The 24,173-nt window shown below is 37.2% G+C and overlaps 3 protein-coding genes across 6 annotated transcripts; 2 read left to right on the top strand and 1 right to left on the bottom strand.

Moving 5' to 3' along the window:
* Positions 1–1,283: 1,283 nt before the first annotated feature.
* LOC113678260 (neuropeptide FF receptor 2) lies at positions 1,284–3,436 on the top strand. Its single transcript, XM_027195135.2, has one exon. The coding sequence runs from the start codon at positions 1,284–1,286 to the stop codon at positions 2,427–2,429; it is 1,146 nt and encodes a 381-aa protein (XP_027050936.2). The 3' UTR covers positions 2,430–3,436.
* Positions 3,437–5,345: 1,909 nt separating this feature from the next.
* Positions 5,346–16,681, top strand: LOC113678269 (QRFP-like peptide receptor). Of its 4 annotated transcripts, none has more exons than XM_089197522.1 (2): positions 5,346–5,422; positions 13,737–16,681. In XM_089197522.1, the coding sequence occupies exon 2, from the start codon at positions 14,035–14,037 to the stop codon at positions 15,109–15,111; it is 1,077 nt and encodes a 358-aa protein (XP_089053648.1). In that variant the 5' UTR covers positions 5,346–5,422; positions 13,737–14,034; the 3' UTR covers positions 15,112–16,681. The 4 variants fall into 4 exon arrangements, with proteins under 4 accessions (XP_089053648.1, XP_027050949.2, XP_089053649.1 ...); XM_027195148.2 differs by lacking the exon at positions 5,346–5,422 and adding an exon at positions 5,708–5,817; XM_089197523.1 differs by lacking the exon at positions 5,346–5,422 and adding an exon at positions 13,110–13,342.
* A 2,094-nt stretch (positions 16,682–18,775) lies between these two features.
* Positions 18,776–24,094, bottom strand: LOC113678253 (uncharacterized). The gene is made up of 7 exons (XM_027195131.2): positions 23,935–24,094; positions 22,544–22,635; positions 21,429–21,524; positions 20,950–21,059; positions 20,782–20,840; positions 20,077–20,225; positions 18,776–19,734 (listed from the first exon to the last, which is right to left on the bottom strand). The coding sequence occupies exons 2-7, from the start codon at positions 22,620–22,622 to the stop codon at positions 19,400–19,402; spliced, it is 828 nt and encodes a 275-aa protein (XP_027050932.2). The 5' UTR covers positions 22,623–22,635; positions 23,935–24,094; the 3' UTR covers positions 18,776–19,399.
* Between the last annotated feature and the right edge of the window lie 79 nt (positions 24,095–24,173).

The following is a 24,173-nucleotide window of genomic DNA, read 5'->3' as shown; positions in this document are numbered from 1 at the left end:
GGATGAATTATTGGGAGAGAATAAAACATCAATGGTTTAGAAAAAAATGAAGAAATTTCATTCTACGAATGGCGCAATTTAAAACAGCTTACAGAAAAAAGGGGAAAGTATTTTGCATATCGAAGTTGCTGAAAATGTGTGTATTAGTGATGAAAGTACTGTCCAATTTTTTTATTTTTCTCTCTTACTAAGTTTATTCAGCGAATGTAGCGTATTAACCTGAAGACCTGAAGGTAAAAAATATCTTCCTTTCATTTTATTCCGGAGGAATGAATAATTTCAGCCAGTCTTCAGTAACATGTACTGCTCGAGACAACTAGGTTGACGCTTGCGTGTTTTAATGACTTTGGTGTTATTTTATTTGGTCTTCAAACTGTAATGTGTGTTTATAATTGCTGCTAATGGGAGAGGATTCAATCGAGAATATAGAAGAGAGATTCTACTTTTTCGCTATGTATACTTTTTTTTTCTGGTTTATTATTCTGCCTTGAAACTATCTGAGTACGGTGAATGCTGAGTTAGTTCATCTATTAAAAAAAAAAAAAAAACTACTGAAATCTCAATGCCTCGACGGCACGCGGCGATGCTTTATTCGTGGATAGCCAATCGCAGTTTTCTTCTGCTTTCTTTTCTGCGTGTGGCCAAAAGCAGCTGAGATTAAGGTTCTTTAGAGGAAAGGACAAAAGAGCCTTTAATGTTTTTCTGCACAGTGTTTTAGCTCGCGCAATTGTCATCTTTTGGCCACAACGCCACTGCGTTCCGTGTCCAATTCATTTGAATTTTCTACCACTCACGAAAAAAATCACCAACCCGTGATTCTGCGTTTAATTTTTGCCTGCTGTTAAATTGATGCTATCTTTACCGCGCGAATAATTAGGTCCAACAAGAAAAGAAAAGGTTGCCGATTAACATCTATCATTTAGCATTTAATATATTCTTAAGGGTGAAACGCAATTTGTCACTCTAGGGCAAAATCAGCTTTGATAAGTTTACAAATACATTATTCATATTCAGGAGAATAAAAGTTCTGGATGTTTAATTTCGTGCTATTATGATTTTTTCCTATTAGTAGTGGAAATACTTTCCAGCATACAGGATGTAACCTAGTGCATCTTTTAACTGGAATAACCGACAGTTCTCTTTGAACGTCAGACGTTTGCGTGGGTGTTCGTCAACTTGCTATCAACTTTAGCTCCTATATAATAAAGCCATTCCTTTATTTCCATAGGAGTAAGGAGGATTAATTTACCCGAAAGCCGGCGACCTTAATTGTAGCTTCAAGCATGGCTAACGTGAGCGTCCAAAATTCCAGTCAACCTTGGCAAAATGATTGTCAGTCGGCAATGTGCGTGTTTTCAAGAGGAGTGCTCAACTTTATAGTGGTTTCTCTGTTTTCAATTACAGCGATATCCTTGCTTGGAAACATTCCTATCCTGGTCGCCATTCTGTGTTCTTCAAAGCGAAGGAATAAGTCGAATTTATCCACCCTCAACTTAGTTGTGTCCGATCTGCTCATCACGATATTCTGCATACCGTTTGTGACAGTTGATTTGTTCATTCTTGACGCTTGGATTTTTGGCCGAGTAATGTGTCGTTTGGTTACTTTTGTGCAGAATACTGCCATGACGGCTTCTGTGTTGAATTTACTGATCATCACCTGCGAGAAATTCCTGGCTGTTCGGTTCCCTTTTAATGTTCGCCTCAGAAAGAAACTTGTTTGCTTTCTTCTACCTGTGGCGTGGATCGTTGCAATGACCGGAGCGGCTTGCTACGCCAGGTTCAAGGAAATTTATGAAGTTGGTGATAACACCTATATCTGTGGAGAGGACTGGTTGAATGCTACTGCACTGAAAAATACGCAAATCGTCATATTGACGCTTTTTTTCGGCCCTCTATTTTTAATTACGTTATTTCATTCTATTACCATTTATACCCTGATCAAGGGAAAGCGAGACCTTCAATTTCAACTAAACAGAAGTGAGAGGGATTCATTCAAAAGAGTACTAGTCAAACACAAACGGCAAAGGAAGGCTGTAAAGATTATCCTTTTGACTCTGTTATCCATAATCATCTGCTGGGGGCCAATGTATTTTTTCCTCTTGTTCTCAATGACCGTCTTTAGAGAATCAAACCCGAGAGCTATCATCATCGCTTACACAGTCTGTATTTGGTTGCTCTTTAGCCACTGCTCCATTTTTCCGTTGATTTACTTTTTCTTGACTCATAAAGGGAAAGAAACGATTGCCTTCTGTACTCTTTGTCTGAAAAACTGCACGCTGCGAGGAACAAGCTCTGGCATGGGATCCATGTTGTTAGACAGCTCTAATTATCACGGTGGAAGTACAAAGATCGTTGGGAGCCTGAGGAATTCCAGTTGGCGAAGGAGTTCCGCGCCAGCTTCCACGCCAGGGGCAGAGACACGTTTGTAAATAATGCCAGTCAAAGGGATGATTTTTCCACCAACAGATTATGGTAATCAGCCCCAGCACAGATGGCGATAAAGTCCAACCTTAAAACACAAAGAAACACAGAATCCTAAATTTAAGAGTCGGTTTAAAGCGTTGGGTTGCTTTCCGAACACAACTTGTGTTCAACTTGTGTTACACCAACTCTTAAATTTAGGATTCTATGTTTCTTTCTCGTGACGAGATACCAAAAGTCTGTTTTCCGTTTTCTTTTCTTTTTTTTTTTTTTGGATAGACTTATTTCCTCCACCAGGAGATTTTTTATTTTTATTTTTCTTTTTTATTAATATCACTTCTCAAAGAAAGCAAAGACGATCCGTTGCGGCTAGAATACCATAAATCAGTTGTCCTTTCTTTTAAAAGACTTAGTTCTCTACTGTGAGATTGTTTAAAATTTTTTTTACATTTCACTTTCCAAGGAAAGCACAGGCGATCCGTCGCGGCAAGGAAATGCAAAGTTATAAACTCTGTAGGATAACTTTAAATCCTTAAGGAGCATTCTGTGACACAGTTTTCAACTTCCACATTTTAGCACGATTGCATGGCGACCATTTTTATCGCTTAGCCGAGAATTTTACGTTACTCCCAGGAGGGTCTCTATGGGGTAATGGCTGTTACGGCTAATGTTTGACATTTTAGCCATTTTGGAGCTCATTACCGCTGTAGTAAAATAATGGTTAGCCTTTTTCATCATTTACGATTAAAATTTGGCAATTTTTAGGCCTAATGGCTGAATTTTTTCGCCGTTTACGGCTAACGATTTACCCTATTGAGACCCTTTTCTGGCGCTTTTGTGTTTTACTGGCCATTTTTTTCTGATGTCACAGGTTTCTCTAATCATCAGTTCCCTCTCTCTCTCTGACTTTTTTTTTTCCAAGTCGTGTACCAAAGATGTGGATTACCTTGCACTGGTTTGGGTAACTTGATTGCACCACTAACAACACCAAAAAAAAAATTCCTCTTGTAATATAGATCTTTGTCGTTCGCAAATATTAACGGCGGTTTTTAGAAAACGATAATCGACTCTCGTTAACCGGCTCAGCACGGATATTTGATAGTTTTTTTCTCTCCTTTGTTGGATATAAATCTGATGGAACTTGTTACATACAAACCTACTGAGAACTTACCTCACGTCGAATTTTCTGTAGACCATCAGTTTGAAATCGTAATGGCGTGAGATTCGATTCATTATCTTGAGGGACTCAGATTTGCTCCTTTTCCCACGCTCGTGGCCATACGAATAACCTGTTGAAGATATAACCTTGTATATAGAATGGAAACTGTGGTGTTAGAATTTAAGCGAACCTCCTTCATTGATGTAAGCCCATGTATGGTCCAACCCAAAATGGAACTCACATTTCGTATATTAAGTAATTACTATTGACCGCAATTGGCCAAAGGCATCACGTTTGTTGTGATTAAAAAAAGGCTGAGAGCTCTTACACCAGTCAAAATAAGGCCGTGGACATGATTATCCACTTTGAAGGTTATTATGCCGAAGGCACGATTGAGCTCAGACTTTAGTCAATAATTCTGTATGGCGATTGGCATTGTAGAGAAATTTGAATTCACAATGTTCTATGCTCAGGTTGAGAAATTGACTCGACTGAGACTAAAGCAATACAGAGTACTGATTTATATAGAAGCACGTAGCACGTGTTATGTAATTTTTAAGCTTTTTGTGATCAGAGACAAGGTGCAATGTAATTCACCTCGAAATGCGAAGATATCTGAATTCTGTAAAGATTGAGGCAATGTTAATAATACATCTTGGGCTGGAAGGTATACTGTGACTTCTGCTAAAATCACAAACTTCATAAATAAATCATCGCCTCTAGTATGAAAATTATCATAACTTGAAGAAATTACCTTCCTCTGAAGCATATGATTTAGAATTTCAAAGCAACCTTTTACTTGGTTGTGTGAAAAAGACAAGCAATATATCCGTAGAGAGGGTTTCAGGAAGGTAGATGTAGTCATATTTACGTCCTCTAAATGTAATTGTGCATTCATGACTCCTGTGTGAAAAGAGATCGCACTGTACTAAGGAAGTAAGAGAAGGTAACATAAATCAGTCAACCAAGAAAGTACCAAGAGAATAGCTTTAATACAATGTCATGGCTGTGATAAGCCCATTTCATGATAGATTAGATTGGTGAATTTCTTTTTCCCGATTACGAAATAAAAATACAGATTACGAAATAAAAATACATCATTCCGGTGGGGGTTTAAATTTCCTTTGTAGCTCAAATATTTAGCGCGTTTCATTTTCACCTGCTATTTTGAGAAAGTCATATTTTGTCGTTTCCTTTTTTTTTCTTTTCCTTTCCTTTTTTTTTTTTTTTTTTTTAATTTTTAGGGTGAAGATATGAAGCATATTTTAGCGATAGCCACTTGTTCCATCTTGTACTTTGCGTGGTTAATCGCGTGCAGTAACGAGGAGATGAATATCCGTAATTGAAGCCCAGCAGCGGATAATAAAGACCAGATTAGTTTTAGCTATTCATTCAGGTTCACGCAAACTCGTAGGCTGGTAGAACAATTTCGTTTTTAATCATTTTCAAATAGTCCCCGTAAGGGTCTTCTCACATGCGACGTAAATACCTTTAGGACTTAAAAATTGTAATTTATATTTGTAGCTTTTCTTTATTACTTCTTATACAATTGCCACTTCACATCTATTTAGACTGAAAGTTGATTTACATATGCTTTTGTCCTTCGCAGTTTTGAAACAAAAAGAACACTGCTACCCTCATTATTATTAATTTACATGGCTCACTCTTATTATCAACACAAAAATGAACCTATCAGCAAGCAGCACCCACTGCTTTCAAAAGAGTCCATCAATCAAAGTCGTTCGATTCTGTTTCATATATCAATAACTGACTACAGTGTGCAGGTTTCGCATCTGAATGTACTGCCAGCTGTAAAAAGTTCTAGATTCACCTCCCTATAAGGTATGTAGTCTCTATAACTGATTGTGGTAAGAAGGAAAAGTTATAGGCGGCTGAAATCAGCCAGGCAGGCACGGAAAAGTGAGTGAACCAGAAAATCCTGAAGAGCTTGCATTTGAAATCATGTGTATTTTTGTAATCAACCAGCCTTTAAACTAAGATTTTTAAAATTGCTCGCCGTTTACGAGTACAAACGGGGGCCAAGCATTGTCTGATTCGCCATTTCCTCGAGAAAAAACATAGAAAAATGACTTTATGTAGTAACACCAGCTTTTGCTATTAGCACAGGTATCTCTGTTCATGTTTTCCAAGAAGACTGAAAAATTTCTTCCAGCTGGTAGGAGCTGTCCCCCGCGTGTTTCAAGTCTGTTCGTTCATAGTCAGAATCGATTGTTCAAGTAAGTAAAGAGATCAAATGGCGTCAAGCACAAGAGAGATGTTTTCCTGCCGATGTACATTTTTGAATTTTCCAGCTTCACCAAGGTTTTTATGTCAATAGCACACTAAAGTGTTAGCCTATGTCATGCACTGGTGTCTTACTCAAATCTTGCTTTATTTGATAAAGAAGATGCGACAGCTTAGTGGTGAGCTCGCTGGATTCTGTGTTTGAGTCCTGGCTAAGGTACCAGCAGAGTGTCACAGAAACGAAACAAAATGTTGAGAGGTTGCCTTCGATGAATTAGCATATCAATTTATCCAGGAGGAGTAGAATTACATTTAGTCACTTCGCGCTACAGGAACCCCGATAAGCCCGTAGGGGATGTCAAGAGTAGGGTGGCAACTTAAACACGGCGTAAACTTTAGCTGAAATTCTCGCCATACGCTCATGATATGATCGATACACAAAGCAGTCCTTCTGCTAATTTACTGATAAGGGCAGAGCGCTTGGCTTTCAACTAAAGGTAAAATCTTTAGACCACTTGCCCAATATCAAAGGAAAAGAGAAATTCAAGTAAGTTTAAGGATACGAAAGGACATCTTTGGAAAACCATTTTTCTCAAGAAATGTTGGGTTTTAATCACCCGTCGTTTCATTTGCAAAATTACCATACTAAAGCATTTTCAATAAAACCATTGGAATTTCAATTTTATTGTTCTCTATACTCTTCGGAAAAAGCTGATTATCATCGATGACATTGTTATTTGCAATTTTGGAAATTCAACATTAGCTTGCACATTATCTCTTAAGAAGTTCATGGCCAGACCTCAATTATGCAATGTGTTCGCGGTTTAGACAACATGCTTGATATGTTTGCAGCTGTTATGATCTTCGTTTTCCCTTAAGATTCTCAGTGCTAACAGATATCTGTTCCCAAAACCTCTTCATATAGAAGGCCCTGGCTTCGTCTTCAGCTTTAATAGCTGCCAGAAAGTAAAGGCATTAACCATCGATTTTTGTTCATTCGTGGACGTTGATAAGGCAGACGGTTAAAAGCGAACTTCATCGATGGCGAAGACAATTAAAAAAATATAAACCATTATCAGCTTAGTTCTTTGATTTAAATCTTTTTCCAATGCTTCCAACTGTACAGAAATGTGAACTCTACTGATATTATCAAACATGCCTTATCATGGTAATTGCGCAAATAAAACGTTAGCTGATTGGAAAACGAACATCTCTTCTTGTAAATGGCATATATTTAAAGATGTCATTGACCGCCCGCCCACAGACTTGAGTTTTCCTTGCCTCTCAATAGAGGGTAACATATGTAAATGGCATTCACCTACACCTCGTTTGACAGTGATTGTTGACTTCTTTTTTAATCTCATTTAACTCAGTACGCTGTAATATAGTCATTTTATCTCCAATAACTTGAAGATAAAAAGGAGAATCGAAAGTTGCTGGGAGAGACAACACTGTCGGTGGAACTGCTGAGCTAATAGTATATGAAATAGGTTTTCGCTGTCAGAACTGAGAAAAGGATGTATCTTAAATATCTTTTGTAAAGAGTGAGAGAAAAAGAGGGAGGGAGATGAAACACCTATTTTACTTCTAAAATGATGCAGGAAGAAAATTATTTTCATTTCTAATTTTTTTTTCTTCTGGAGGTGAATTTTTCACCATGACACATGGTTCTGAAACGATTTAAAGATGCAAAATCAGTTTTACGAGGGACAATGATATCGTTCGGCTTTCCTTTTTTTTTTCTTTAGAAATTCCTGCAAAAAAATGTGTTTTTCTCCTATGTCTGATGCCAAGATATATATATTACAATTGAAAAAGGCTTGATCTTTTTTTCGTAGAAAAGAAAACTTTTATACTTATGTATCAACCTCTTAGGCTATTACTCGTCTTGCGGTTCAGGCCAGAGATATACATTTTATCAGACGTTTTGATGCGCGTTATTTGTACTCTACTTTGTTCAGTTGGATAATAAATAAAAGATACTCAGTTTCTAGTGATGGTAAAAGATTTATTTAAAAAAAAAGCAGGTTAGTATTGTGCTGTGTAAAACCGATTTTTTGGCTTAGATGTCTTCTGGCTGCTGGGCCTAAGAAAGCAAAGATAAGATACGGCATGTAAAGTCTGACAGGCGCTGCTTTCAGTTTCATCTCACACGCCTTCTTGAAAATTTTAATCACTTGTTCCACTTTCAGATGGGCCAAATTGAAAAATATCTCATAAGTTCTCTTTCTGTCCTGCAAGATTAAGTAAACGTAAGTCAGGAAATTTAGCCAAGTTTTTTTAGAACTTTGGCTCAATATTTGTTAGAGGATTTAAAAAATACTTGACCTTGACTTGTTTAAAACGTGCTGTGTTTATCTTACTGTCCCATGGAGATTGGCGGCGGTAGGATTTCTGGCTAGCAAGTTTAATTTTCCGTTTTTTTTTGAAGAGCCATTAAGTTCATGTAATCGAATTTATTGTGCATGACCAAGCTTCATGTTCCTATTGTGCACGCGGATAACGTGTATAAAAAAAAAACAGTGGAGTGGTTTAGCAAGAGGAAGGGAACGTAAGTTCAGAACGGCGCGTGTAGCAAAGGTGTCGATAAGAAACTGGGCCGAGAACGCCGTCGCGTTGTGTTGAAAAGTGATTTAGCAGTCGTTGCAACGAGAATCCTCACGTCGGCTTTTTAAAAATCACCATCACCCTTGAATTTTCGGTTTTATAGACCACTCTAAGGACAACGAAATTATCTTCTTTGAGAGCTATGAAACAAGGGCAAACAAAGGATAGTTATAAATAAGGCAAGTAAGTTGTTAATATGAATCCACATGAGCGATTAAACTTTGAAACTAATCCAGTTTAGTCTCGAGTCTGCTGATTCATCTATCAAATTTTGAAGCCCACTAAATAATTTTTTCTGTGATTTACGTCGCTGTCATTTCGTTTTGTGCTACTGGATTTCAGCACTACTCGTTTTTCTTCATAATTTTGTAAAGAATAATTTGGAAATCGTCGTCGTTTTCCCCTTGTTTACTGAATATTCTTCTCTATTATGACAGTACGTCTCTTTAAAGCACCACCTTAGAATTGAAATGCATTTCGAACGGAATTATCAGGAGTTATGGCGAAACCATACAGAAACCAAGCCACCCAACGATGGAGTTGTTTACGATGAGTTCCTATTTATCCGTGAAAGTATGAAATTAACTCAAACTAGTCACCAACGAAACGGTTAGACTTAGAAATAAGACTTCGTTCCTATTTTTTTCTCTTTTTTCTCGTTTTTGTTTAATTTAATTTTTTTTAACGAATAAGTCGTTCACGACTGAATCAAATTAATCGATTTAGAAAGCCGTGCCGAAATCGAGTCGATTGTCATTTTATTTCGAAGCGAGAGCATGACTGTCTTGTCTTAGTTTTCACCGGCGCTGATCAAAAGTTTCAAACATAAAAAAGTGCAAACCTGAGCTATTCTCAATTTTTTTTCATCTCTGACTTCAATTTGCAGAAAAGTTTTCAATCACGGTAAAAACAACGATAGCAACAAATAACACTGAATAATACAGTAGGTAAGCACCGTGATATTTCATTTTGATAAACTTCAAAATGAAGCAAGTTTAATTTATTGATGAATTGATTCATGATAAAATTAACAGCGTCCCATTCTTAGAGTTTTCATACAGGATTAAAGAAAAGTATCAAAGAACAGCCCTTTCGCTGCTTTAGGTCTTCCTCAATTACAAGTGTACTGGGCCCTTAAATATTGGATCCGGCGCTTGCCAACGATTGTTTCCTTTCGGGAATCCAGAATAAATGAAGCGGTAGATTTTCCCAAATACACCGAATAAAACAAAGAAATGGACCAGGTTATCCTGGAAATGAGTTCTGAAATAATTCCAAACAGCATTATCTCGTTTATAAGCGCAAAATTTACGCAAATCCCAGGCGTTTTGATCGCGACGGGAAAACCAGCGAAATAACGTCCTGAACCTGTTGGGGAGAGCGGCAACGCTAACACCGGAAGTCGAAGTAGGTCGCGTCCAGACTATCCGCGCGCTTTCTCGTTCTGAAATGACGTTCCCGTCCTCTTGCTAAATCACCCGATTGATGCATAGCAGACGTATACCTTTAAAATTGTGAAGCATTTGATTTGGAAAGCGCTCGAGAAACTAGACTTGCCTTAGTTTACCCTTTGGGCAACTCTTGTGCATCTTTCGTGCTCTCCTTGCTTTCCTGATAGTCATATCTTGATGAATGCACATTGAAGCAGAACCAATTGTTAATCCTTTCATGATGACGTACCGTCCATTTCTGACATGAAGCACTTACCGGAATATGTTCGACTTCTTGTCGAATATGGAGGATGCCAATTACTGTTGCTCTTGAATCCCAGTGGAAGGTTAACTATCACTGAGGTCCTTTCAATCTCTCTCTGTTCTTGTTATCGTTTAAGCTACACATTCTCTTTTCCAAAGAGGGGAAACTCCCCATCTCTAAAAACGCGGTAAATGGTTGAAAAGAACACTTTTGGCTGCAATACAATAGCTACTCTTGAGATGGGCCTTAAGTACGTTTAGGGAGGGTTCCTACTACCTCTCATACTGTACTTTGCAGCTGTGTTCTGTACTGACTAGACCGACATATGATTTTTTTTTTCAAGAGAAAAGTAGCATAAATAATATATTACAGCTGAAGGTTGCCTCTCTGGTAGAGTGGCAACTAATTTTCATAGATGAAAAAGAGTTTAGACATGTCAAGACCATAAACAAGATTAAATTCAAATTCGATCTATCAGGATCGCTCTCAACTACACAGGCACTCAACCGTCTTGATATGATATTCAAAACATTTCCTGTTATAAGTACTGACTTTTTTTTAGTACAAGATGATTGAAAGCTTACAGAGGGGTGGACCGAAAGCTAAGATATCAGTACTTGGCTAAATTAATTTCTCTTATTGCATTAGTTCTGCGTCTTTTAAATCCTCCCTCCGGCTTTGTATATTCTGTAGGCGTTCCATTCGAAGCTATCCATTTCATTTATTTGTTTGTTTTATTTTTAATCACGATCATTTCATTGACTAGCTGAAGGACTCCTTGAGAAACTTCCCCTCCTTGGGGCCTTTATAGGCCTGTTGTATTTGTCTGTTACTTTTTTAGAGGTGAGGGAGGAGGAGTTAAGTTGAAACCGCGTAACAAAGGTCAACTTTTTGATGGAGGCCCGAGTGTTAGAAGCCATTGATCGCCTTTCTTCGCTGAATGAGATCGAGACAGATCAGTTATCAAAATGCATCATTTACTATCGGCCATTAAGAGGGTTATTTATTGATGAAGCTTCTTTCAGCATGTATATCGCAATCACAAATTACTCCGTCTGGAATCTGTCTGAGACGCCTGTGTAAAACTGAATGTGCTTATGACGCATTGCAAGACTAAGCGAATTGCTTTTGTTTAGTGGCGCAAAGTGTTGCATATTGCATTCAGTTAAAGGGCGTAACCTGCCCATGTAAGTAAAAGAAAAGCCAAGCTTGCTTTTAAGATTATTACGCAAGATCAAACGAAATTAAACTGGTCCGTTTCGGATGAAGGGGTACCATGTGAAAACCCCGTAATCATTGTGGAACTAAATAAATAATGCAGCTTGAAAAGGGATTACCAGTGATGGTTTACATATTGAAATGAGGTAATAGCATTTTATCACGCAGACCTGAAGAAGCATGAATCATGGAGTCTGAAAATGTACTGCGTTTGAGTACATTAAGGAAAAATTCTTCTTACATAACAATAAATTATATTTACAAATAATGCTGCAGTTACCCTAGGCACTCAAAATCAAACTTAACTTACTTTTCCCTAACAGTATAAGAAAGGAAGGTCGCTATGCATAAAAGTTCATTAGAAAATTTATGACCAAACCCACAGCTTTGAGGAGGCTGTGATGAACAAAATATCCCGGCGTTCCTTCCAGCTTCGTTTTGATTGAAATGATCACGTAAAACTTGTTTTAGGTAAGGTGAAGCGAATCCTACGGTTTAATTCACAGCGGGGAAGATGACTCTATTTTTACCCGACCAAAATCATAAACAATGATTTTGTTAAAAATAAATGGAAGAAAAAATTTACTTGGGAACGGCTTACAGAATTCGCAGCTTCTGTCGCAACTTCTTTGTCTACAACATTGGAATCAAAATACGAAAACCACACATCTCGAAGACTGATGCAAAGATAATAGTAACAATAACAATAAGATTCACCGATTTGTTTCGCAACAGAGCACAATTTATTTTGCTTTAATCATTTGGTTAAAAAAATGAATCCTATTTAGACTATTGAAAGTACCTTGGCGGTATAAAACATTCTGGACATCAAGCTTCGTGCATAAAGCATATATGATTAATGCTTGCGAAGATAACTTTTTTGATTGATCTCGAGTCGCGTGAAAGCTTGAATCCTAAAAATACTTTCACTTGATAGAAAACCGCTATTCAAGTTGCTTTTGTTTAAGACTTAGAGGGCCATCGTTCTGAGCTACTCAAAATGAGTCCCGAATACATTTTGTAAAACCTAAAATTTCTGAAAATACATTTAGATTTTTTCCTTCGATATTTGGACATTTTTTTTCTCAAGTTTCTAAATGTTTCAAAAAAAAAATGTCCGGAAGTTTGGGTCAGAGGCGATCACTTTATCTTTAAGAGAATGTTATTTCAACCTCAGAATGTCTCTTGAGTAAAGTGGCTCTCTAAGACCTCGTGAAAATTGATCTTTTCATAATCCTCTCTCAGTTTTCATCGAAATACCTCGTTGACAATTTTGCAGCAGGCTGCATGTTCTCTCGAATCACGTAGTCTGACTATATTCCTCCGCATGCAAATACCGCGTTTCTGGGGCAATGGCACTTTAAAATATTGTAGTGGTCATTTTATCGGTGCTATATTTTCACAGGACACTCGAGTGATGCTATTGTATCAAAAGAATGTTTCTCTTGTGTGGTAAACTTTACAGATTTTTCGTTTGAAAACCGAGATCACCGAAGATCGCTTGAGGTCACGTAATCAAAGACTTCCCATGCAGGCCTCGATTACTGAAAATATCAAATCTCAATTCGAGCAAAAAACGAAGCAAAAACTCACATTTAATTACATAGTGGTTGCTTCAACGAATTCAAAAGCTCTGAACACGATTTTAAAGCAGATTTCATCAACAGTTTTCGATGGCACCGCCTACCGATGTTTTTTTTAATCTATCAGTTCGAGCGATTGCGCAAGAAGAATTAGTTTCGAGTAACCGTATGCGCTTTCACGTGATATCCTGAGAATCTCGTGAGCACAATATCTCATCCTTTGCACAGATATTCCAACTTGGCTGAAATACGTACGCTTCTTAAAGCGAGAAAGACTGGAATTATTTTGAGCTGCTATTTTGATCGTAAAAAATTTGATACGCCTTCGGCTTCTTTACGTTCTTATCTCTCTTGGTGATGAATTGTTCTTGCAAGAATAAGCTCCAACGCAAAGGTCACAGTTTTTAGACCGCATGTAAGCACATCACCGGCTCTGGTAAAAATTCTTTGTTTATTGTTTTCTTCTCATTTTAAATTGGATTTCACCATTGTAAAAACCTAATTCCTTCTTTATGTTAACCTTCAGAATTTTAAGTACGATTTTTTGCGCAGGGGTGGTTATGTTTTATACTTATTAAGCATAAACCTAGCTACTGACGCAGTAAAACATTGGCTTGATTTACACACGGCACCACGGTTAGCCAATTACAATTCCAGTTTGATTTTACTTTTACAATGAACAAAGTACATAAATAGCTAATTAAATTACGCAGCTGTTGTTTCCTGCTGCAGTATTTGAATAGATGTTTATGTTTTACCATCAAATGCGCTGATTCTTAAATAGTTTTGTTTCTCCCCTTTGACCACAGGTAGACAATAATTACATTGTGTATTTCCCCGTGCAAATGGCCCTGCGGCAAACATAATGGACAGCTAATCAATCAATCTCTTCACCTGCCTGATTTAATGGTATTTTGAGATAAGAGAGTGAAAAGGCATTAATTAAGAGACGAAAACTCTGAAACCTTTGCTACTTATTCGCGAGGATATTAAAACAGCCAAAGCTTATCCGCTGTTACTTTGCTGAGAGAAGCCGTCAGCGTCAACGTCTTTACGAGCAATTGGACGAATTACATCTCTTTGACAAGGTTTGCAACTGCCTCAGTCATGAATGCGACTGGAAACTCCACTGGCTGCTTAAGGGCAAAATGCCTGTTTACAACTGGTGAAAGAGTGGCCATTGTTATCTTCTTCAGTGTGATTTTCATTGCCTCTTTGGTTGGAAACTGCATCTTATTCGTGGCAATTATTCGCAATAAGCGACTGCGACGGAGCTCCACGAACTTTTCATTCCTCAGCCTTAGTTTCGCGAACATCCTTATCACAATCTTCTGCATTCCAGTGTTCACAATTGACGCGTTTATCGCGGAGAGTTGGCTCTTTGGATCGATCGGCTGCAAACTTGTCAACTTTCTCCAAACAATGTCTATAAACGCTGCTATTTTGACCCTGCTCGTGATCAGCGTGGAGAAGTTTTTGGTCGTTTATTTTCCATTCCAATTCCGATCTCAACGAACCAAAGTTCGCTACTTAGTGTTTTTCGCTTGGATACTTGGCATCATCCAACCCTCGGTATATCTCAGTTACAGAAAACTCAGAGAAATCAATGGAGTTCAATGGTGTTTCGAAGAGTGGCCGTCGCCTGATACACGTAAAATCTATATTGTTGCTCAGGTATTTGTCCTACGTTTTGCGCCCCTCATGTTCATGATGCTTCTTCACGCGCTGACTATAAAAAGAATTAAGGCGAGATTACAGTACCGTAGATCCAGCGATGAAGAAGGAAACTTTAATGGACCCGGCACGGTACAAATCAGCTCGCACGCACTGAAGATCCGAAAGAAAGCTGTAGTTATGCTTGTTGTGGTTGTTACAACTGCTACGGTAACGTTGTTCCCTTTCAATATCCTGGCCTGTTGGAGAGTACTCGCTAATCCAAAGATTACCGATCTGTTCTCTGCCAATCTTGTATACTTGGTCACGTTGTGGCTTATGTACTTCAACAGTGCTTCCCATCCCATCATCTTCGGCCTGATGAGTACAGAATACCGTAAAGCTGCCAAGAGCTCCTTTAGATCTTTTGTTCGGAAATCCTCGGCGCCAAGCCGGATTGTCGTTTCGAGCTCCAAAAAGAACAAAGAGGAACCCATGATTATGACAGCGCAAGCTTCTGGTTCCGCTTAAACTTGAGAAAAAAGGGCCACCATTTTATCAAGATTAAATTGCAAAAACTTTATTTTAAAGACAGACTAAAGTGGATAGCTCGGGAAGGTTACGAAACTCCAAGTAAAGAGAAAGTTGTCTGTTGTAAGGCTTAGGTGAACGCCTTTAAGGTGATTCCATGCATTGTTTGATCAATTTATTTTAAGATCACGCGAAAATTATGGTTGAAAAAGCGAGAGACATTTAAAATATTGAAGGTATGATTGTATATAGCTTAGATCTTGTCATTATTTGCCCTTGTATTTATTTCTCAAATTTACCATCCAATAGTTCTGAAAGGAATTTCTTTAAAACAGACATTACTGGATCATTTCGTTTATTAGATCATGGAGAAAATTAAAAAGATCTCATTCTTTAATGAACCATAAAACAGCTTGTGATAGCTGCGAGACACAGTACTACCAAATGACCATGAGACTTATTCTTTTATTTCAAAGACTAAACAAGAATAAAAACAGGAAAACATTAGGGTTACAAACGTGCTCCCTTTGTGGTTCTATTTTAATATTTCCCTATCAGATTTAAATCATTATCATTGACAACAAAAGAGCCAAGGAAATTATATGGAAGTTTTCAATAAAGGTTCAGTCAATGTTTGAGCGCCAACCATGATCTAAAATATACCCGGAACTTCGTAGACAATGCATGCATCAGGGCGGGAATATTTAATTTACTATCAATGCCGGAGGATGTATGATGCAACATTCATTTTCTTCCCTCTTTCTCTTGTTTATTTTTTTTGTGTGTGGGTGTTTTGTTTTGTTTTTGCTTTGTTTATCTCAATCAGTTGATCTTAGTTTTCCTCCATTTGAGTACACTTTATTTATGATGTAACTAAGTCACTGTCATGAGAATTAACTATCGCCGGATAATTTCAAAAGAAATGTATTTTCATTTCTTTTTTTTTATCTTTATTATTACTATTTTTTTTCAGTCATTTATGTGACGCAGAACACTGATTTGTTGAAGATTTTCTACCATAATTGATTTCAGTTTCCTAATGTTAAGGCCGGTACGGCACTCTGTTTGTCCCTTGTAAAGTGTAAAGATAGTTGTCCATGTAACCAATCAACATAATCGTTAGAGATAGTTAATTAACGTGCGCATATGATGGTTGTCACAGGTCAGGAAATAGCCGAAAAAAAAAAAAAAAGGTTTACGCAGTCAACTTGAAGTCAGGGAATTTTCTACCGAAAAGAGTTATGTAAATTGAGTTTTTAAGGTCTCAGCTCAAACAGGTTTCCTGTCGTTTTTGTAGAGGCCACTGTATAATTGCACTCTCGTTATCTGTTATAAAATATATCAAAGAGAGAGAAAAAAAAAAGATTGTCGCAATAGGAAGTTGAACGCTTCTACTGTCTATTACATTTTTTATCTATTTGATCAACGAAATTTTATTGACTCCTCGAAAAGAAAAGTAACTTGATGCCTGTGGCGGCCACATACATCTGTAATGTCAAGGTTAGGGTAAGTGGTGCTCTTACGTTTGAAAAGTGTAATAAAACAGCACTTAAAGAGCAACATGCAGACATTTCTTATAGCCTGTCTCTGTGTTCACCTGCAATCTGAAAATCATTGTTGTTCAACTCTAAATAGTTTTCTTGCTTCTAACTTGACTCAAGGAATAAAATGAAATAAAGTATGTGCTTCTGTGGCTTCATTTCGCTTTGAGCATGAGGTAAACATTTCGTTCTGATATGTCACAACACGTCTCTGGAATATAGCTAATTCTGCCGCGGAGCTCTGAGTTTTGAGAGCAATTTTACCTTCGAGGGAACGAAAATAGGATTTGATTTCGTACATCACCGCCCCCGTATGATGCAGATCTAAGTCTTGCAGTGTGATTTCCCCTCTACCTCCGACTGAGAACAAAGGAGATTCCAGGATTTTTTTATATTCCAACGTAGTTTTTCTACAATTTTACAACAACTACACAAGGCCATCAAGAGATTCCAGTTGGGTGGAAACTGATTACAGTAACGTTACTAAAAGGTAATCGAGGTGGCTTACTGAATGAAGAACGCACTCTTTTGGAAAATGGCCCTTTGGTTCCCTAAGTTGTAGATCTTCTAGTGCTTTTGCCTCAAATATGTTGTTTAAACCTTTTTCATTTTTTTTTCAATTCTGCTTATAATGGAGAAGACACACATCAAACATTTTTCCTTTGGATTTTTTTTGTGAGTGTGTGTGGGGATGTTTGCCAAAGTTGAAAAATTTTTCTGCGGGATATTAAGTTCAATATCTTGAAAATATATATACTGTTTACTCTGCTTTACATTTCGTTATTCCATCATCCTATTTTTTCTATCAAGTTGAACGCCAATTAAACCATTCGATCGCAAAACAGACTCAACTTAACGACGATTAAACAAATCCTGAAAAAAATTGCCCCAAAGGAGATTCCAAAGGGCCTTACAGTAAGAGACAAAGAAAACCATGAAAAAATTTTTTTTTTAGAGAAAGATCATTATTTCTTTTGATGTACATTCCCAGCATGATAATGCAGCTTTCAACTTAAGTGTTTAAAAAAAAATTTACCTTTAACAAGAAAACTAAGAATAGAAAAATCATAATTGATTCTCCGATAATTTTTAAAATGACTATGGCAGCATTACTCATGTAATCAACATTTCATTTTCTCTGTCTCTTGAAGTCTAATGTCATACTGCTTGTTTCGCTGCGTCTCTACGTAGACCTCGGCATGTCCCGGATGATTTTCATTCGTTTCCGTATTCTAAGTGGTACTGAGCCATTCAATCTCGCAGAAAGCCTTTCCTGGGTTTCCACTCATTTCTTAAAAAGTGTTCAATAATTGTTCACCAATTCAAACAGGCTATCTTACAAGGAAAATACGATGATTATAATACATACACTGTTTGTCCAATTAAGTTCACAGAGTCGAATACTCTGTGCGAAAGTTATTAATCTAAACCTGAATCTTACCATCTTCCATATGATAGATAATTTTATATTTATGCAAGACTATGCAGGATAAGAACATTTCTTTGATCAGACTTTCAAATAAATTTAATGCAAAATTGCTGCCAACCAACTGCTCACTCGCTGTTTCTGTAGCTTCTGTCCTTCGAGTTACTGCCTCAGTCAATTGTCAATGATGTATCAGGGAATATCTCCTCCCAAGTAACCAGATTGGAGGAGATATCACCCTGATTGAACAAAGATATGTTAAAACTCAGCACCCAACATAATTGCCATGTTTTGTGTGGCTTAGAGAGAAAACTTTCCAAAAACATTTGGAATAATTGCCCTTTAATTATTTTGTGAATGCATTTGAGAATATCTTCTCCCAGTTGCCAGATGGGAGGATATTCCATTCTAGCTGGTTTTAAGGAGTGATGTGGGAAAACGATATGGATAATTTCAGCACCCAATGTAACTTGCATCTTTTTTTTAGATTCGATGGCGCAATTTCTTGCACAACTCGAATAATTACCCTTATTCACTTGTCGATGTGTTTGAGATTATCCTCTTTAAGGTGTCGCTTAGGAAGATGCACGGAACATAATTTTCCGAACCACTTTGGTACTAATCTAGCAAAAGACGTAAGTGCAATTGTTTTGTGGGTGAAAAAGGGGTAAATAGATAAAAAAGGTTCTAACACACCTGAAATTTTGGAATTGTTTATTTTCAGTCGTGACGTCACTGTGCCTTATTTACAATGCTTACGATAAGCGAAAACTAAACTACTTTCCATTTCACCGACAAACAAACAAATGATACAATTTAAAATATCACGCCCCAATAAAATAAAAGTAAGCTAAACTGTCCTTCTGGGCCTTAAACTGTCCCTCTGGGCCTTGGAATAACAAAGCCTTTTTTGTGATGATAATTCATTGAATTAGGTTTCTGTAAATGTCCGGTCCATAAGTAAATAAAATGTCCTGTCCATAAGTAAATAAAATGTCCTATTTCGCTGAAATCAAACTCAAATCATTTCTACTGACAACTATTCAAGAATTCAATCTTTATCTTTATTTTCACATTCTTTTTGAAGTGTCTCACGGGCGTTTTAGAGCGTAGGATTTCGTACGTTCCGAATCTTTAGCTCTCGTTGATCGCTGTTGATGGTAAATGTACTTTAAAATGAACTTTTGTTTTTATGAGAGCATTAGAGATACCTTGCGCAACACAGAAAAGGCGTCGAACCGAGATGAGCATGTGAAAGTAAACAAAAAAACAAAACTCCAACGTTCCTCTCTCCTTCTGTTCTTTTCATTTCACACGTTCTTTAGTGATGCTTGCGGTGTTTACGAAAGATGTGGTGTTTCTTAGTTCCTTTAACTGGTCTTGGGGCGTGGTGACGTTTTCCGTAAGAATAAGAAGGCTGGTTATACACTGTGTTGCAACAGGCAGGAGTACACCCGGTAGGTGCGCATGTACTGGGGCAGTTGTTTGGGCACGTGACCGGCATGGGAGGAGGAGGAGGAGGAGGAGGAGGAGGAGGAGCCTGAGGATAGTAGTAGGGCTGTTGGTACTGCTGGCAGCAGCTGGAGTAGCAAGAAGGAGCACAGGCCGATGGGCATGGAATTTGGCAGATCGCAGGGGGTATTTCCTTGTAACATGCTAAATATTGAATGAAAAATCATAAATGTTAAATACGTATTTTCAACAGCCGTCATAGAAGTTATTTAAGAAGAGAATATTTCGTATCACCAAGTAGAACATTCAAACTTTGTAAGGAAGCGCGAGGTTAGAATTTTACCCAAGTATACTACGAAAATTTTATGATATTTTCCCCGGCAGAATTATAGCTATACATATCTCAGACAAAGACAATTTTTGGTCGAAAGACCACACAAGTAAAAAATTTCAATAATGGTTTGTTTCGCTTACTACTCTATGATAAACTGTCCATATCTGAGGCAGTCGCAATAAGAAAGAAGGGATAATTGTGTCATGACTCACCTGCCTGACCAAGTTTTGGAGCGACAGCAACTGGAGTCAGCTTCCCAAGCTTGCCGGCGGTTATGGCTTTAGTCAGGTTTAAAAGATGAGTCCCGTTGTCTTTGAACTCGACCACAAAGTGTACAATGGTCTTGCCATCTGGGGCTTTGCTGTTTTAGAGAAGATTAGGTGAAAATTAGCTAACGTTACTCATGGTTATCATGATTTTACATAGAAGACGAAATATTCACGGCAGAGGTATTATATTATTATATTATTATTATATTGTTATATTAGTATTATATGGGGAAATTCTGGTTGCTTTTAATTTAACTGGAAGTAAGCCTCTCTCACTGAACTAAAACATACCGTACTTTGTGTCGTGGTAACTAGTTTTTTCATCGTAAACAAGGTAAAGGTTATTTTAAAAATGCTTTTATAGGGATAAGAAAGGTAATGTTACCAAATTTCTTTGTGTGCTATACACGTATTAATAGCGGAAATCATCAAGGAAGCCGTTGGAAACTCTAAATAAACACAGACAACCTCTTCAAGCGCGGGGTTGAGTGACATATTGGTTTTTACTTTTTAATTTGATTGGTCGAAAAGGTGGTGCGCAGTTTCCAAACCAATAAAAGAGCATAATCAAGCAAATCCTGTGTTATCCCGGATCACTCTTATTTTAGAACTCATTAAAAATTAGAGCACAATGTGAGGCATAGCTACCTGAATAACAAAGTTGTTACACCAAGGAAAGGCTTGTATCCATCATAAACTTGTAAAACCTAATAAGTTAAAAAAAAATATTCATTAGCAAGTATAAATTTTCAACGAGATATCGCACCAAATTTCATGTCTACAAAACATGGTATTTCGCTTTGCTTCAATACTTACTCCAACTTCGAAATCTGTTCTAAGTTTGATGAACTGAGGCGAATGTGGAGAAGCTAAACTTTCATCATAAGTTGCGTTTGTCAGCTTCAGTGTCAGGTTAAACACGGTGCCTACAACGAGGAGGAAAATTTTGAGACCAAACATTGTAAATTTGACTTGATGCATGAATTGTGTGATAGGGGTCAAAACCCTTACAATTTAGAAAACTTACAGACATGCACCATTAAAATCATTCCCGGTGAGGGAAGTCAGTGCCTCTTTACGCTTTCCATTTTTTACTTCCAAAAATTACGCTTAAATATAAATTCAAAAACAAACACAGACTGGGAAACGAACATGTTTATGGGCTGTTTCCTCTGAAGAAATTTAAAATCAAGATTTTCAGAGACCTTGCAGGGTATTAGAGTGGTTATCTGGAAGTTTGGAATGCACATAACATAACGAACATGTTAATCTTGACTGTAATTCAGTCGACTTACACTGCAGCGTGTTAGGATCCTGTGGGGGTGGCTTGGGTGGCGTTGGGGATCCAGTGGGTTTGCCTGTACTTCCGGGCTTCGTTGTCGGTGCTGGGGCTATATTTTCAAACATATATATTTCATATTAGTAACACCCAAGGATTCTACATCATAGCGGAACTTTTAACGTAAGAAGTACATTATTTTCCTGATCTATTTTACTACAGTTATGATAGGTTGGATCGAGAACGTAACTACCTTAATATGGCAAGATGTTGTTTCCCGGCCAAGACGAGTATTTCATATCTTAGCCTGAACATTCCTTTGTCAAGGTTGTTCTAATTACATTTTTTAACTCTACGACGCAATGCGTTCAACTGAGAGGCATATGATTCATGTACATGCATGTGACACTAAATTTGCTGAACTAAATAAATTATTTGATTTTGTGTTTTCAAATCGCTACTATCGCTAGGTTTTTAATTGTCTGCAGTCATCAATTTGACTCAGCGATGGAATATTCTGGCTTCAAAGTTTTTACAGCTGACCTTTTGAAGCTTTCTACATTTCTCATTTTTGTTCGTTTGGTTATTTTTGAAATACATTCCGAAGAACAGAGTACATTGTTAAATTATACGAGTTGGTTTTGAGGTTGACAACTTTTGTCCAACTCTCCTTTTGAATTCTCAATTTCGATATTATTTGTATTATACTCCCAAGCCCCATAACAGAAAGGTCAGCGGTTTAACTATTAGATATCAGTCCAGATAATTTTCCAATGTTTGTTGCATGTAGTTAATAAAATTTGAAAACTAGTTTGAAGAGCTATTTTTTAACTATTTTTAAGCTATATTTAAGCTATTTTTTTATTTTAACGATCCATTATGACTCATTAGTTTATTCGACATATTTTCTTTAAAGACAATTGAAACGCCTGACTGTTAAGACTTCGTTTGTTATCTAGAAATTGAAATTGTAGCAAGTAATTGTTCGGAAAACAGAATCTTTCTTGTGCGTTGTGTGAGAAAATTGCTGTTTCACGGTCACAGGACCCTTAGTTGCTCGTAAGAGTTACTTTTGATTTCTTGCAATCGATTTTAATTTTTCCTCTATGTCTCCAAATCAAGCTCACTTACTTGATGCCGCACTGCTTGGAGAAGCAATGTAACCCAACAAAAGTAATGCACAGCATACGTAGAACTTCTCGCCCCTCATTGCTTGAAGATTGCTGTAGGAAACAAAAGGAGAACTTCAGAAATAAGTTGGCTTACGATGCAGAGAGATTTTCATCATCAGAAATGTTAGATATGACCTCTAGTCCTTGTTCAGGCGTTAACGTTAAATGACACCTTTTTGTGGAACAAATGTGAACAATCGATCCACAAGCACCACGGTGCTTTGACAAACCAGAAAGCTTCAGGAATCGATGGAGAGTTTAACCGGTACCTGACAACCCACCTCTATACGTCTATTCTTAGTTTTATACTAAAACTAAATTGTGATCTTTTTTATCAGCAGAATGAATGAGCTTCCCATCACAAATGCTCCTGACAAGGTTTTAAAACTACGAAATGAAAAAGGAGAAATTTTCCAGCAGGTTTATCTTCAGATGTAAAGACTTCATATAAAAAATCCATCAAAGAGATTTAAAACGGATTTTGTTGTTCACCAAATGGTCCTGACTTGAACTTAAATTGATTCTTTTTACCAGTTTAGGTACGATCATATTGAAAATATATCGAAAGGAATGTTAGATCCGTAAATGAGACGATAAAAAAGCCAAGTCCTCAATCACTTCGAATTTCTTCATCGGAGCCGCGAACTTAATTTGCGTTGAATACTTCACATAAAAATTTTCAAAGCGGTTTTGCGATCTGCAGCAAGTTAATAACAGGATTCGTGACAACAATTGATATTTTCTCGCATTAAACAGGGATTCTAAATATCTTAAAAACCCATACAGTTCATGTACGACTACCAAAAAATCTGTTATATGTGTTTAGTTGGAATAGGTTAAAAATACTAGAAGAGCAAAAATGGTGTTTCATTCGCATACAAATAAATAATTAGTATTGAAGCAGTTCCTTCATTTGGCATAAGAACTGATACTGAAGTTGTTTGATTGTAACCAAATGAGTTTTTAATGAAAGCAAAGTGCTGTGTTGTGATGATCGCACCTGTTGAGACTAGATTTTCTTCAAAACAAAATAATTTTGTTTGAAATGATTATATTAGTTCATTCTGATATACCTTTACATCACAGCCTGATCTCAATGAACGTTATGATTATTTTACATTCAAAGACCAGGCTTATTGACAATTATTGCACGGTTACCCTGGGTTCAGTGAATATCAAAATCAGACCCGGAAAAAAGATCTGTCCAGTCGATGTTTTTGTTAACGCAACCTGCTTCCTTTGCCGGTCAAGGACCATGAAAGGTTAACTTGCATCGTGGAATCTTCTTGAAAAGGGACGTTAATTTTTCTACCTGAAAAAATCAAAAGAAGTCAAATCAAATGTACTTACGGCGTTGCGATGTTCCCTATTCGTTCGGATTTCGGAAATAGATTTAACTTCAGTGGCTTGTTTACAATAAGCCAAATGTTGATAGAATGAGAGCGGACTATCTAATCAACAACATTCTTTGTTCATTCCGTTATTTGCCCTGAAGTAGAGTTACGCATGCGCAGCGAATTTCTAGCAAAATGACCTTCATTGATTGAACAATGAGGTCATTGAACCAAGAAAAAAGAGTCAACCTGGTT

This window comes from Pocillopora damicornis, chromosome 2 (assembly GCF_964200805.1).
Source record: "Pocillopora damicornis chromosome 2, jaPocDami1.2, whole genome shotgun sequence".
Lineage (NCBI taxonomy): Eukaryota > Metazoa > Cnidaria > Anthozoa > Scleractinia > Pocilloporidae > Pocillopora > Pocillopora damicornis.
The sequence above is the reverse complement of the archived record's forward strand: the minus strand, read 5'-3'. Positions and strand labels throughout refer to the sequence as shown.

Excerpts from the sequence above, each read along its gene's own strand:
- LOC113678269 (XM_089197522.1), top strand. The coding sequence starts at position 14,035 with ATGAATGCGACTGGAAACTCCACTGGCTGCTTAAGGGCAAAATGCCTG.
- LOC113678260 (XM_027195135.2), top strand. The coding sequence starts at position 1,284 with ATGGCTAACGTGAGCGTCCAAAATTCCAGTCAACCTTGGCAAAATGAT.
- LOC113678253 (XM_027195131.2), bottom strand. The coding sequence starts at position 22,622 with ATGAGGGGCGAGAAGTTCTACGTATGCTGTGCATTACTTTTGTTGGGT. Across the intron at positions 20,841-20,949 it reads GAACAGATTTCGAAGTTGGA|GTTTTACAAGTTTATGATGG; the intron begins GTAAGTATTGAA and ends TTAACTTATTAG. Across the intron at positions 19,735-20,076 it reads TCCAAAACTTGGTCAGGCAG|CATGTTACAAGGAAATACCC; the intron begins GTGAGTCATGAC and ends TTCAATATTTAG.